This window comes from Kogia breviceps, chromosome 15 (genome assembly GCF_026419965.1).
Source record: "Kogia breviceps isolate mKogBre1 chromosome 15, mKogBre1 haplotype 1, whole genome shotgun sequence".
Taxonomy (NCBI): domain Eukaryota; kingdom Metazoa; phylum Chordata; class Mammalia; order Artiodactyla; family Physeteridae; genus Kogia; species Kogia breviceps.
Window position 1 is genome coordinate 88,849,567 of NC_081324.1, and position 13,755 is coordinate 88,863,321.

At 48.2% G+C, this 13,755-nt stretch overlaps 1 protein-coding gene across 5 annotated transcripts in view; it reads left to right on the forward strand.

Moving 5' to 3' along the window:
• SFSWAP (splicing factor SWAP) overlaps window positions 1-13,755 on the forward strand; it is an 81,512-nt gene that overhangs the window by 21,939 nt on the left and 45,818 nt on the right. For all 5 annotated transcript variants that reach the window (XM_059040018.2, XM_059040016.2, XM_067016051.1 and 2 more), the window contains one exon: window positions 12,807-13,047. In XM_059040018.2, coding sequence (XP_058896001.1) covers window positions 12,807-13,047 — 241 coding nt within the window. The remainder of the gene's footprint in view (window positions 1-12,806; window positions 13,048-13,755) is intronic.

Sequence of the window (13,755 nt, forward strand, 5' to 3'; positions counted from 1 at the left end):
AGGCTCCGCCCGGGGCTCCTGGTGGGCGAGGGTGGGGCCGAGGGGGCGTTTGGTGTGAGACTAGAGGGGCAGGTAAGAGGCTGGTGCCAGCGATGCGCTCAGAAGAGGGTTCAGGGCGAGGGGTGACCCCTTCCCTGGCCATTTGTACTGCTTTGAACCTTCCCAGAAGACCTGCAGGTTTGTGTGATATGCTCATTTGAAACCCTCGCGTCCTGAGTTAATTCTTTGCAGTTTTGAGATTTGAATGGCAAGACTGTTTTGTCAGCTCTCCCTGTGTCCTGGTGAGGCTGAAGCGGTCCTTGTGACAGCTTGTGTCCCAAACAGAGGCTCGGGAGCCCACCTGCTGGGGCCCATCCAGGCAGCTGGAGTCACTGAGCTTTTCCGTCTTTTTACATTACTTGGTGTTTAAAATCACCCTAGAATGTACTCAGTCGTCCCCTGTTATTTACTTTCTGCTGGTCAGAGGTTTTCCTAGATTTGGCAGTCTAGGAAGAAAAGCATCTATTTTTATTTTAAAAGAATTTTTTTCTAGAAGCTCCTTAAATATACGTATGTGAAACGTAAACAATCTCTTTCATTTATTAGCCTGACAGTGAACTGTCCTTCATGCTGTTTTCTGTTATTATTTAGTTGTCTTCTGCTGTTTAGCTATAAAAGCATAATAAATAAAATAAATTATGCCGGAAGCAGTAATGCTGAAATACTACCCACTATTACAGCATGCGGTTTTTTAAAAATAAAATGCCAGCTCGGTTTGTTTGATGTTTCGGTCTATAAATAGCTTAAGTGAAATTAAGCCGCATCACGTGGCTGCAGTAGATATTTTCATGCTTCTTCCCAGTTTTTAAAATATGGTTTTGCTATTGTTTTTAGCATTTTTTTCCTGCAAAGTCATGACCTTGAAATGCTTTACTTACCTTGCAAACTCTTTTTTAGAAATAGCTGTACTATAATTCAAGAGAAGTAAAAGGGAAAAAGTAAAAATATTACCCAAGATGCCACCATCCAGAAATAGCCATTTTTAACATTAGGTGAGCATCATTGATACGGTGAAAAAGCCTGAGATATTGTGGGAAAAGGGGGAAAAAAGAAAGCTCCTATCTTTAGAATACAAAGATAATTTTTATGCAAAGATAGATTAAGAAGTTGATGTATAGATAGAAATATTTGTGTTAAAGTAGAAATAAGCTTTATAATTGTACTTGAATTTAGCTGAAGAACTGTAATCAAAATGAAAATGAAGTAATTCCTGAACTTCAGTTAAAAGTTTCTTCCATACCTCAAGAATTCAGTTCTAAAAGGAGCACATCAGAGGGGTTGGAATTGTAGGGGTTTTTTTCAAGCTATGTGTTTTTTATCTTAGATGTTATTAATCAGCTAAGAAACTAGAGAAAATTCAGTGCTATTCAAATGCCTTCTCTTCACACCCCCACCAACTGCTGGGTTTTTTTTTTTTTTTTAAGAAATACTGTGTTTAGATTGTGAGAGTTTAAAGTAGTATTTACATTCTGTTCTTTTCCCTGGTTGGTTAGTCTGAGTTCTACGGATTAGTTTTTTTGTCAGAGCATCTCTGAGTTCCTTATCTGATTCGTTTCTGGTCATTTGAATTTCATAAACCCTGTAAGTTTGTACAAGGGTTCCATTTCATGCATTCTTGGAAAGTGCCTGCCATCGACCCCGGTGTAGAAAGGAAAACTTGCCTGAGTATAAAATACTTGGGCTGTGTTTTCTTTCTCCGAGATCTTGTAAACTAGAATCTCACACGGTCCTTCCTATCAGAGAAACTTGGGTTGGCTGACTTTTGCCACCGACTCGTTGAGTGAGTTAGTTGTGGCTGTTTTTCATTAGTTGTTCCTGGCTGCTGTTCTCCGAGATCTTATGTTTGAAGAGGTCTGCTGCCCTTTGACATAAACAGCAGCTAGGCAGGGAATTGCACCCTTAGTCACACTTGCCTGGAGCGTGGGAGCGTTGCTGCGCGTTGCTGTGGAGGGGCGAGGCCAGCTCCATGTTCCCACCCTCAACCCTTCGGAGCTTGCCTTTTCTGACTGGCTACCTAAAGAATTCTCTTTGCCCTTAAATTGTAATAACTTAATCAGCATAGAGCCCCCAGTTTTCCTGGGATTTATTGTATACCCTTTCAGTCAAAGATGCAGTTCTCATTTCAGGGAAATTATTTTCTATTATACCTCTGAATGTCTTTTAAAAAACACCAGTTTCAGGCTTCCCTGGTGGCGCGGTGGTTGGGAGTCCGCCTGCCGATGCAGGGGACGCGGGTTCGTGCCCCGGTCCGGGAGGATCCCGCGTGCCGCGGAGCGGCTGGGCCCTTGAGCCGTGGCCGCTGAGCCAGACAAAAAAAAAGACACCAGTTTCCTTATTTTGGATCATGTTTTTCTTCCATATCTGTCATTTTTTTTTAATCTGTTTCTCTTTGGCATTCGGCATGATTACATTCACTTCGTGTCCGTCTTCTCCTTGGTTGGCACCTTGACTTTTCCAGCTGTGACTCTTCTGTTCCTTATAGTCGATAATGGCGGTATTTTGGTCCTCGGCTTGCGTTCTAAGCTCCCCAGCAGGTTAGCAGAGCTTTTCCGTAAAGGATGTAAGCATTTGCAGCGTGGCAGCCGAGCAGCCTCTGTAGCAGCTGCTGGTGCTGGTGGAGCGCGGAAGCCACACTGACCATCGGGAACAAGGGCACGTGGCTGAGCCCTGATAGAGCTTGATTTCTGGACACCGGCCGCTGAATTTCATAGAATGCTTACATCATGAAGTGTTTTCTTGGGTTGTCTGGGTTTTGTCTTTGAGCAGTTTGAAAATGTGAAACCCTCCTGAGCTCCCCCGAGCTGGGCTGAAGCCGGTCCACAGGCCCAGTTCCTGACCCTGCCCCGCAGGATCCCTTCCATCTCATTGCTTGATTCACCTCCTTTTCTTCGCGCTCAGTTGAATCCCTGTCTCTCCAACTTGGTCCGTGGCCCAGAGAACGCAGAGGTTGCTTGGGTTCTGTTTCCTTCCAGACTCAGCTCTTTGCTGTTCGCACGGCGTGTCCCTCGCTGGGCTGCTTTTGCCGGGCCTTGTCCTTTTCACCTTCCCCCGCTCAGGTCGGCAGCTCCCTCCAGGCCTTTCATCCCAGCGCTGGCCACCCCTCCTAGACCCTGTTCTCACCTGCCCTGAGATGCTGTGTCGTCCCTCCCAAGTGCAGCTCCTTTGGAGACTCCATTCTCTGGTCTCACGAGATCCCCAAATGCCCTGGAGCAGATAGATGTCCTCCCCCAGTCGGGGGCCCGGCCGCAGGCTCCCACCTCCCATACCCCGGAGGCTCTGCCTCACCCTGAGCTCCTGGTCTCATGCTTGAGCTGCCTGATTTTTCCACCCGGACTCCCCAGAACCTGTTTTAGGTAACTTGCCTCCAATACCTCCATACGGTATAAAATATTCAGGTCATTTCGCTTGAGGGTCACTGATGAAGACTTTAAGTAATAGTTGCAGACAAGGCATCTCGAGAAACAAAGAAAAGAGCAATCGTTTTTCAACACTGGCCTTACCGTTCCTGAGTCGCCCAGTCATGTTTCTAAACCGGGTCCATTTGGGTGGTTTCCAGTGAGGTTGCAGGTGAGAAATTCTCCGTGTCACTGCAGGAGTCTTCAGGTTTTCCTCTTCCAGTTTGCTGACAGCAAAACAAGGCTCCTTTTGTTTGGGGGTTCTTTTTCCTTAAACACAGGGCTGTCTGGAGGTCACAGTGAAGGAGATTAAGCAGGGTGGCTGCTGTGAGCCCATGGTGAGCTTCCGTCTTCTCTTGCGTCTGGCTCCTGAGCCCTTAACAGCCCTTGGCCACCGCCATTCACTGCGGTGAGGGGAGCCCCAGGGTTTCTAGACACCGTATGTGCTGATCCAGATGGTGAAAGCTTTTAAGTATTTGGGGGATGGGGAGGGTCATAATATATTATTTTTTAATAAATTTATTTATTTACTTATTTTTGGCTGGCTGCGCTGGGTCTTCGTGGCTGCGCGCGGGCTTCCTCTAGTTGCGGCGAGCGGGGGCTGCTCTTCGTTGCGGTGCGCGGGCTTCTCATTGCAGTGGTTTCTCTTGTTGCGGAGCACGGGCTCTAGGCGCTCGGCTTCAGTAGTTGTGGCTCGGGGGCTCTAGAGCGCAGGCTCAGTAGTTGGCGGGCGCATGGGCTTAGTTGCTCCGTGGCATGTGGGATCTTCCCGGACCAGGGCTTGAACCCGTGTCCCCTGCATTGGCAGGTGGACCCTTAACCACTGCGCCACCAGGGAAGTCCCAGGGTCATAATATTTTTCTACTTAAAAACTATGGATGTAGAATTTGAGGGAGTTTTTGGTTTGACTGTAATTTTCCCTTGCACTTGTGTATGATACACAATTGTATCATAGATTGTGTATGATAGAGAGCTAGTAGATAAGTGCTCTGCCTAGAACTAACGGTGGCCAGAAGGGTTGTTTAAGGAACTCCGGAAAATTATCCCAGTCCAGGAGGGGAAGCCAGAAGGCTTGAGAACAGACATCAGGAGACGGTTGAGTGGATAAGAGAGTCTTAAGAAAAGGCATAGAGAGGGAGGTTTCAGCTTGGATTTCTCTCATTCTACTTCTGAAGCACCTTGAACGTTTTTAATATCCCCTGGGATTATTGGGCACTTTCCTCACTCTTGAAAATGCAGAATTCAGTGATAATTTTGATGACCATTGAATTGTGTTGTTGATGCTTAATATTTACACTCCTATAGTTTAACCTATCCTCGGGTAAAGGTTTTCAGTGTGAGGAAGCGTAACTCTTAACTGTAAGCAGGAAAAGATTCTCCAATCAAGTAGACTGGTTTTTTGTGTGTTTTTTAGTACATTTATTTATTTGTTTTTAGTTTTGCCTGCGTTGGGTCTTCATTGCTGTGCACGGGCTTTCTCTAGTTGTGGTGAGCGGGGGCTACTCTTCATTGCGGTGCGCGGGCTTCTCATTGCGGTGGCTTCTCTTGTTGTGGAGCACGGGCTCTAGGCACACGGGCTTCAGTAGTTGTCGCATGTGGGCTCAGTAGTTGTGGCTCGCGGGCTCTAGAGCACAGGCTCAGTAGGTGTGGTGCATGGGCTTAGTTGCTCCACGGCATGTGGGATCTTCCAGGGCCAGGGATCGAACCCGTGTCCCCTGCGTTGGCAGGCGGATTCTTAACCTCTGCGCCACCAGGGAAGTCCGACAGCTGTATTTCTTGAGCTGTTGGCCGCTGGCACCAGTCTGGACAGGCCGTGTTCCCAGCCTGTAACCCAGGGTGTTCTGCTGACTTCCATTCATTGCTTTCCTGTGTTGTTAGTGCTGTTCTCTCCTTGTTTGTTTGTTTACTCCCGTATTTTGCCAGAGCACGTCCTGCAGTAGTTTGCGAGGAAAGGGTACACACAGGAAGACCCTTTTTTTTGATTCTTGAGTGTCCGAAAATGCCCTAATTCCGCTCTCACTCATGGTAGGTCATTTGGATGGGCCCAGAATTGTGGTTTGAATACTGCCCTTCAGAGTTTGGAAGGTTCCAGGCCACCATCTCCTAGAAGCCTTGGCCCTGTGCCATTCCAGGTCCTTTTCTTCCACACGTGACTTGTACATTCATTGAACAAACTGGCATTGCAGGCAAGCCACGCTGGGAAGAGCAGTGCACGGCGTTCCCTCCACCGTGGAGCAGAATCAGTGAGACCCCTGGGGGAGTCCACAGTGCTGGTGGACGGAACCAGGGAGGCCCTCAAGCCAAGGCCTCCGGGGCCCAGAGGCCTGAGGAAGCCCGGGTGAGGCCCGATGTGGGAAGCAGGGGGCGGGGCAGGGGGGCCTGGGACCCGAGGCAGGTGCCTCACAGAAAGGGAACGTGGCTGGGGCCTTGATGGGGAGGATGCAGCTGGGCGGGCAGTATGGGGGCTCTGGCTGGTCTAGGAAGGGGTCCCTGGAGCCTCTAGGGCAGTGGCTGGAAGGGCTCTGGTTCCTGGGAGGCGGGTATGGGTCCGAAAGAAACCACGGAGCCTGGGCTGACTCGGCGGGAGGAGGCGCGGCCGCAGGAAGCAGGAGCGGCGGTGTGTGGGGACAGCTGTGTTCTGGACGCGGTCCCTTTGACAGGTGTATGAGATGTCCCAGTGCGCGTGTTGAGCAGGCACTTAACTTACCAGTTCAGCTCAGGGCTAGAGATGGCAGTTCTGGAATCAGCAAGTGTAAGTAGGATTTAAAGCCGTTTAAGTTATTAGGGAAGTCCCAAGGATGCAGGTGGGTGGAGACCGGTTGGCCATCCAGTGACAAAGGCCAGGGGGCCAGGCGCTGCCCGGGGTGGGCAGGGGCGCTGCGGGCGGGCGGGCGGGCTTGCTGCTGCTGCCCAGGCCCGCTCAGCTGGTAGCACAGCGCTTCTTTCTCACAATCTCATGTGGACAAAGTAGATCGGTCTTTTAAGAGTATACTTATTTTTCTCCACAGAACTCAGGAAGGCTATTTTCTTTCATTCGTAATACAGACACATGTTTATATTTCTGAACTGATGGCAGGGATTACTGGCCAGCCCACTGATCTCCAAGAACCCTTCCAAGGCTGACATTCTCTTCTGAGAGTTAGATTTATACAAGATTAAGATCACATATAAGAATCAGGAAATTGGCTCTGATTTTTGCAAGAACCCTGTTGAATAGAAGGGCTTTGGAAGGTAATTAGGCAGGTCTGTCTGACCCTGGGTTCCACAGCTCTGTACGTTTCTAAGCGCACAGAGTGTCAGGGAGGAAATGCTTAAGAATGAGCCGGTGGTTTTAAGCAGCTTGACCTTTCCACACAACTGTGCCTGCCCTTGGGAAGCATAGGCACCCGTTGACATTTCTATCTTAGGTTTATTTGGAGTAGGCATGTTTTAATAAACATTATAATGATGTATATTAAAATCACATCGACATTTAACTTTGTGTAAAACCCAATCCCCTCTTGAAAAATTCAACAGAGAGCCCTGAGAACAGCAACAGCCCCAGTAAGGAGTGTTATGCCTTGGGAGCCTGGTGAGAAGTGGGACTGCGGGCGCCCTTTGGAACCCTGCACACCACAACACCCCTTGTCTAGGACGGGATGGTGAGCTCCAGGGAGCCAGACCTCTGTCTGTCCTTTGCACCATCTGGTCCAGCGATTCTCAAAACTTAGCATTCATGAGAATTTTTGAGTTGGGAGCTGTACACAAAAATGCATGTTCTCTGGTTGGTAGTCATTTTAAAGGATTTCCAATTCAAGGATTTCAAGAGCTGTGAGGCCCCACTGCAGCGATGAGCGCACATCTGCAGTGTCTGCCACGGGGTGGTGTCGGCGGCTGGCTCCTGCTCTTGCGGAATACCACAGCACGCGCCTTGCCGTCAGCGGGCTTTGCTCGTTACACGCTTCTCTAGTGCCTGCTCTCACCTGGGAGCTGTGCAGCCTCCCTCTCACTGCTTTTAAGATGCTTTGCCTTCTGTGACCATAGCCCTGATCGCAGAGAACTGCCCCAGGGGTGTGTGTGCCGGAGGGCAGAGCACGGTCCTCCTGGGGTGGGAGATGGTTCTGGAGGTAAAAACTTTGGTTTAATTGAAGTACAGTTGATGTGCAATATTATGTAAGTTATAGGGGCACAACATAGTGAATCACAACTTTTAAAGGTTATAGTCCATTTATAGTTATTGTAAAATAATTGGCTGTATTCCCTGTGCCATACAGTATATCCTTGTAGCTTATTTATTCTATATGTAATAGTTTATGCCTCTTAATCTCCTACTCTTGTCTTGCCCCTCCCTGTTTCCCTCTCCCCACTGGTAACCACCAGTTTGTTCTCTGTATCTGTGAGTCTGCTTCTCTTTCGTTATGTTTACTCATTTTAGTTTTTAGATTCCACATATGTCATGTCATACAGTATTTGTCTTTTTCTGTCTGACTTAATTCACTAAGTGTAATACCCTCCAGGTCCATCCATGTTGTTGCAAATGGCATTATTTCATTCTTTTCTATGACTCAGTAATATTCCACTGTGTGTGTGTGTGTGTGTGTGTGTGTGTGTGTGTGTGTGTGTGTGTACATGTACACACCACATCGTCTTTATCAACTCATGTGCTGATGGACACTTAGGTTGCTTCCATATCTTGGATATTGTAAGTAATGCTGCTTTGAAAGTTAGGGTGCATGTATCTTTTCAAATTTGTGTTTTCATTTTTTTAGATATATATTTATTCGATTTTAAGGGGGGTTTTTTGTTTGTTTTTGTTTTTAATATTTACTTATTTATTTGGTTGTGCTGGGTCTTAGTTGCAGCAGGCGGGTTCCTTAGTTGTTGCTCACTGTCTCCATAGTTGAGGCATTAGTTGTGGCATGCGAACTCTTAGTTGCGGCATGCATGTGGGATCTAGTTCCCTGATCAGGGATTGAACCTCGGGCCCCCTGCATTGGGAGCACGGAATCTTAACCACTGTGCCACCAGGGAAGTTCCTGATTTTTAGTTTTTTGAGAAACCTCCGTACTGTTTTCCACAGTGGCTGAACCAATTTACATTCCTACCAGCAGCATATGAGGGGTCCCTTTTCTCCACATCCTCACCAACCTTTGTTATTAGTTGGAGGTAAAACTTAGGAGGGGCTTCACAGCAGGCAGAAGACACTGTTTGGAGGTGCCCCTGGCACCTGCAAATGAAATGAGGGGCATGATACTGTTCACCATAGATTGGGGGGGCAGGCCAGGCCAGGCGTGGCTCCGGGCTGAGGTTGGCCTATCCCTGTCACATCCACCCCAGGCCTCAGCGTCTGCGGAAAAGGACAGAAACAACCTTCTCCCTAAAATCTTTTCATCTATGAAGTCCCGCACATGAAATGGGAATCTGGGAGAAACAGTGCATAATTGGCTGCGCTTTGGGGTCCTCAGCTGTGGCGTTGCCCCAGCAGGCAGCAGGCCGCAGGAGTCTGTGTTCCCAGCTGGCCAAGCCTCAAGTGTTCCTTTGCCATCGGGGTTGGTTTTGGATACCGAGGGATTTTCAATTTCCTGTTCACCTTTGCAAGGTGTAATTAGAATTTGTTGGAAAGGACTCACAGAGTGTGTGGGTAAGAAGTGAGAGGGCATCTGTGTGCATCGTCTTTAGGTTTCTGCTTGCAGTCTGTCCTCCTCTGCAGGATCCGCGGGGTGCGTGCCCTGGGCTGGCTTTCTAGTGTGGGAATCCCTGCGTCTGGAGTCAGACTTGGCTCAAGGCTTAGGAGATGCCTTCAGCTTGGAGGCTTTGTGTGATTTTCACACATGGAAATGGAGCCTTTTCTCTTGTGTGAGCTCAGCTATGCATTTAGATTTTTTCCTTATATTTTACAAGCATTTTCCGGTATTTGTAACGGGTGAGCTCCTGAGTTAATCCGCCGTCTTTCTGGCAGGGTTATTTTTAGACTTTGTTTTACTTTAACGTGATGGGTGGCTCAGGTACTGGCTGATGGTTAATCTGCATGTTCATTCTTTCAAAGGGATGATCCTTAGTTTTGAAAATAATTGATTCACTTCTGTTACATGAAGAATGCATTAAATTGCAATTGCGTAGTATATAGTTGACACTTAACTGGAAACTGTTTTTTTCTAATCCATACGCCTCATTGGTTGTAGCTACGACTTTGAGATATATTTTGGCCTGTTTTCAGGCCAGAGGCTGCGGCCGCCTGGCTCAGGAAGGACATGGAGTGTCTGTCCTGTGCTTGAGGTGTGACGCTTGGGGCGGTAGCAGCTCTTGCCGCCCCTCCCGAGACAGGGCGTGCGCTCTGTGGGCGGGGCTTGCCGCCGCCGCCTCACCCCTCCTCCGAGGCGGCGTCCGTGCCCAGGGGTGAGAAGAAGGGCCCCCGTCGCTCCACCAAGTGTGTGTGTGGGGGGGAGTCGTTCCATCGTTTCAAGGAGGGTGACACAGCTCACAGAAGCCTCTGTTCACATTTGAATACCTAATTGGGTTAGGAAACGCTTATATTTGGAGCATCGAATCTGTCTGTCCACCCAGCAGATTCCGTGTGCTGAGTGCTGGGGTTACGGAGCAAGCGTGCCTTTCCTGCCCTCTGCCCCCGCCTTCCTTCAGAGATACGGCTGGAGTGTCTCTGCGCTGAAGATCACACAGAGAGGATATTGAGGCCACAAATCTTTTTTTGAAAATGTGGAATATTGTGGTGAACGTGAACAGCGGTTGGGGCACAGCATCGAGCCAGCGATTCATAACTTGGGAGTTCAGACAATGTATAATTCACGGAAAGGAAGTCGTTGCCGGCCGCGGCTGTGCCCGGGGCACGCGTGCGCGCTGATGCAGCCGCGCCAGCCGAGGCGGAACGGCCGGGGTGTAACTGCCGAGGGCCGCTTGTGAGCTGCTGCGCCGCTGACGCCTTCCCCACGGAGCTTCCAGTGCTGGAAACTAGTCAGTGTACAAGCTCTCGCTATTTGCACATGTTTCTGTTTTAAAGTAGATTAACTGAAGATCAAAATAAAATTCCGTAATGAGAAAAACCTTTCACCATGCTCTAATGAAGTGGAAATCAAATCTCTGTGTATTCGGAACCAGCTGCTTATCTACAACAGGATTAGAACTTTAAATTCTTAATTAGTTCATTGGATCTTCTGTGATTTCACTGGTTTTGAATATTTTTCCCCCAAAATAAAAAATGAACAAACTTACAGGAATTTTGATTGTTTTAAAAAAAATGGGCTCTGTCTTACAGATAGTTGCATGGGTGGGCAAAATATATAGGAAATTATTGTACCTCACTGTTTATAATAATAAAGCCCCAAATGATCTCAGTGTCCGTCAGGACTTCTTAAAGCAATTGCAGTACGTCTCTGTGCTGGGGTGAAGGCATGCAGGGGTTACAGAGCAGCACAGCTTTGTAGACAAGATGCCTTCCAAGACAGGTGTTTGTTTGTTTGTTTGTTTATTATTGAAGTATAGTTAATTTACAGTGTTGTGATAGTTTCTGGTATACAGCAAAGTGATTCAGTTACATATATATAAGAGATACATACCAGATTTATTTACATGAATGTTGTATATAATATATATTCTTTTTCAGATTCTTTTCCATTATAGTTTGTTACAAAATATTGAATAGAGTTCCCTGTGCTCTACAGTAGGACCTTGTTGTTTATCTATTTTGTATATAGTAGTGTGTATCTGCTGACCGCAGACTCCCAATCCATCCCTCCCCTCCCTCCTCCCCCTTTGATATTGTTCTCTGTGACTGTGAGTCTGTTTCTATTTTGTAAATAAGTTCATTGGTATCGTATTTTAGATTCCACATATTAGTGGTATCATATATTTGTCTTTCTTTTTGTCTTAGTTCACTTAGTATGATGATCTCTAGGCCCATCCATGTTACTGCAAGTGGCATTATTTCATTCTTTTTTATGGCTGAATAATATTCCATTGTATATATGTACCACATTTTCTTTATCCACTCCTCTGTCAATGGACATTTAGGTTGTTTCCATGTCCTGGCTATTGTAAATAATGCTGCTATGAACACTGGGGTGCATGTGTCTTTTCCAGTTAGAGTTTTCTCAGGGTGTATGCCCAGGAGTGGGATTGCTGGATCATACGGTAGTTCTTTTTTTAGTTTTTAAAGGAAACCTCCATTCTCTTTTCCACAGTGGCTGTACCAGTTTACATTCCCTCCTACACTGTTGGTGGGTTCCCTTTTCTCCACACTCTCTCCAGCATTTGTTATTTGTAGACTTTTTAATGGTCGCCATTCTGACTGGTGTGAGGTGGTACCTTGTTGTAGTTTTTTGTTTGTTTGTTTTGTTTTGTTTTGTTTTTTGCAGTACGCGGGCCTTTGACCGTTGTGGCCTCTCCTGTTGCGGAGCACAGGCTCCAGATGCACAGGCTCAGCGGCCACAGCTCACGGGCCCAGCTGCTCCGCGGCACGTGGGATCTTCCCGGACCGGGGCACGAACCCATGTCCCCTGCATCGGCAGGCGGATTCTCAACCACTGTGCCGCCACGGAAGCCCCCTTGTTGTAGTTTTAATTTGCATTTCCCTAATAATTAGCGATGTCCAGTGTCTTTTCACGCGCTTATTGGCCATCTGTATGTCTTTTTTGGAGAAATGTCTATTTGAGTCTTCTGCCCAATTTTTGGTTGGGTTTTGTTGTTGTTACTGAGCTACTGAGCTGTTTGTATATTTCGGAAATTAAGCCCTGTCGTTCACATCATTTGCAGATGTTCTCTCACATTCTGTGGGTTGCCTTTTCATTTTGTTTGTGGTTTCCTTTGTTGTGTAAAAGCCTATTAAGTTTGATTAGGTCCCATTTGTTTATTTTTGCTTTTGTGTCTTGCCTTGGGAGACTGACCTAAGAAAACATGGCTGCGATTTATGCCCAGACAAATGTTTAAATGAGAAAAGTAAGGAGAGGAGAGAGTGGAGAGCTGGTGTCAGACGGGAAAGCCAGCGAAGGGTGTTTAGTCCTCAAACGGGTCACCTCACAGGCCACGCAGGAGGGGAGCCAGTGCTGCTGCACAGTGGACTTAGTCCCAGTCTGCGCGCTCTGCAGTTAGGGGGGACATCAGTTGTGTAGTAGGAAGGTCCACATTGGGCCGCCTTGACTGTCGCCATGCATGTTCAGTTTCCATCGTCCCTGGGTGTGTGTCTGGGCATTGCCTGATTCTTCCAAACTGTGTGTCACCTGGGCAGCCTTTCTTATATCAGAAAAACAAAACAATGTGGTTGACATTGGACAGAAGTGACATTGCATTTGGAAAAGTGTCCCTTTTTTACTGCATTGTGGATACTCACCAACTGGCCCGTCTTTTGCCACTCTCACGCCCCCAAAATGTGTCTTTTCACAGCAACAGTAGCAGCCATGTACTACAGCTACTACATGCTGCCCGATGGCACCTACTGCCTGGCACCTCCCCCTCCAGGGGTTGACGTAGCCACTTACTACAGCACCCTGCCGGCCGGGGTGGCCGTGTCCAGCTCCGCTGGAGTGACAGCCACGGCCCCGCCCCCTCCGGGGACCACGCCACCGCCCCCCCCAAGCACAGCAGAGACGAGTAGTGGGGTGACCTCCACCACCATCACCACAAGGTATGCTCTCACTTCTGCTGGCCGCCCAGAGCACCCGTGCTCTCGGCTCGGGCTTCTTTGCGGTGTGTGCGCCACGTAGAGGGTCTCTGTTATCCCAGTACTTACTATCCAAAGCCCCAATTTCAGGGTTGATTGGGCAGCAGAAAGTGTCCTAACATAGGCACTTGTAGCCGTGAGGTCTAACCCCTGAGAAAATGAACTCGCAGTTGGCGTCGCACACGCCACACGCCCCGGAATCCAGCGCCTCTTCTTTCCCGCGTGCCGCCGTCTCGGTGGGGCCGTACTAGGCACAGTCAGTGGGAAGCGAAGCCCAGTTTTTGCCAGAAGTTGAGGATGTCACAAAGCTGATGCAAGTGGATCTCTCACAGGCTGTTAGGAAACGAGGGTCTGGCTGTTAGTCCAGCTATAGCCGTTGAAAAACAGAGCCAGCAAGGCAGGGACTGGAGCCCCGGCACCGGTCCTGGGTAGCGTGCAGGGGCTCTCAAGAGTGTCTGTGGGTGAGCGAGCGCTGTGTAAGAGGCACCGGCATGTCTCGGGCTGAAAAGACGCCCAGGAGACTTGATGAACGCTTGGGTAGTGTTCCCACTTTCTGATCGTGCTAAGAAAGTCACACGTGAAACGAGGGGTGTGATGAACCACGCTGGCCAGCACACGTTCATCTGTGTGTGAAACAAAGATTCACCTTGATTTGTTCTTGGTGGTTTTTAA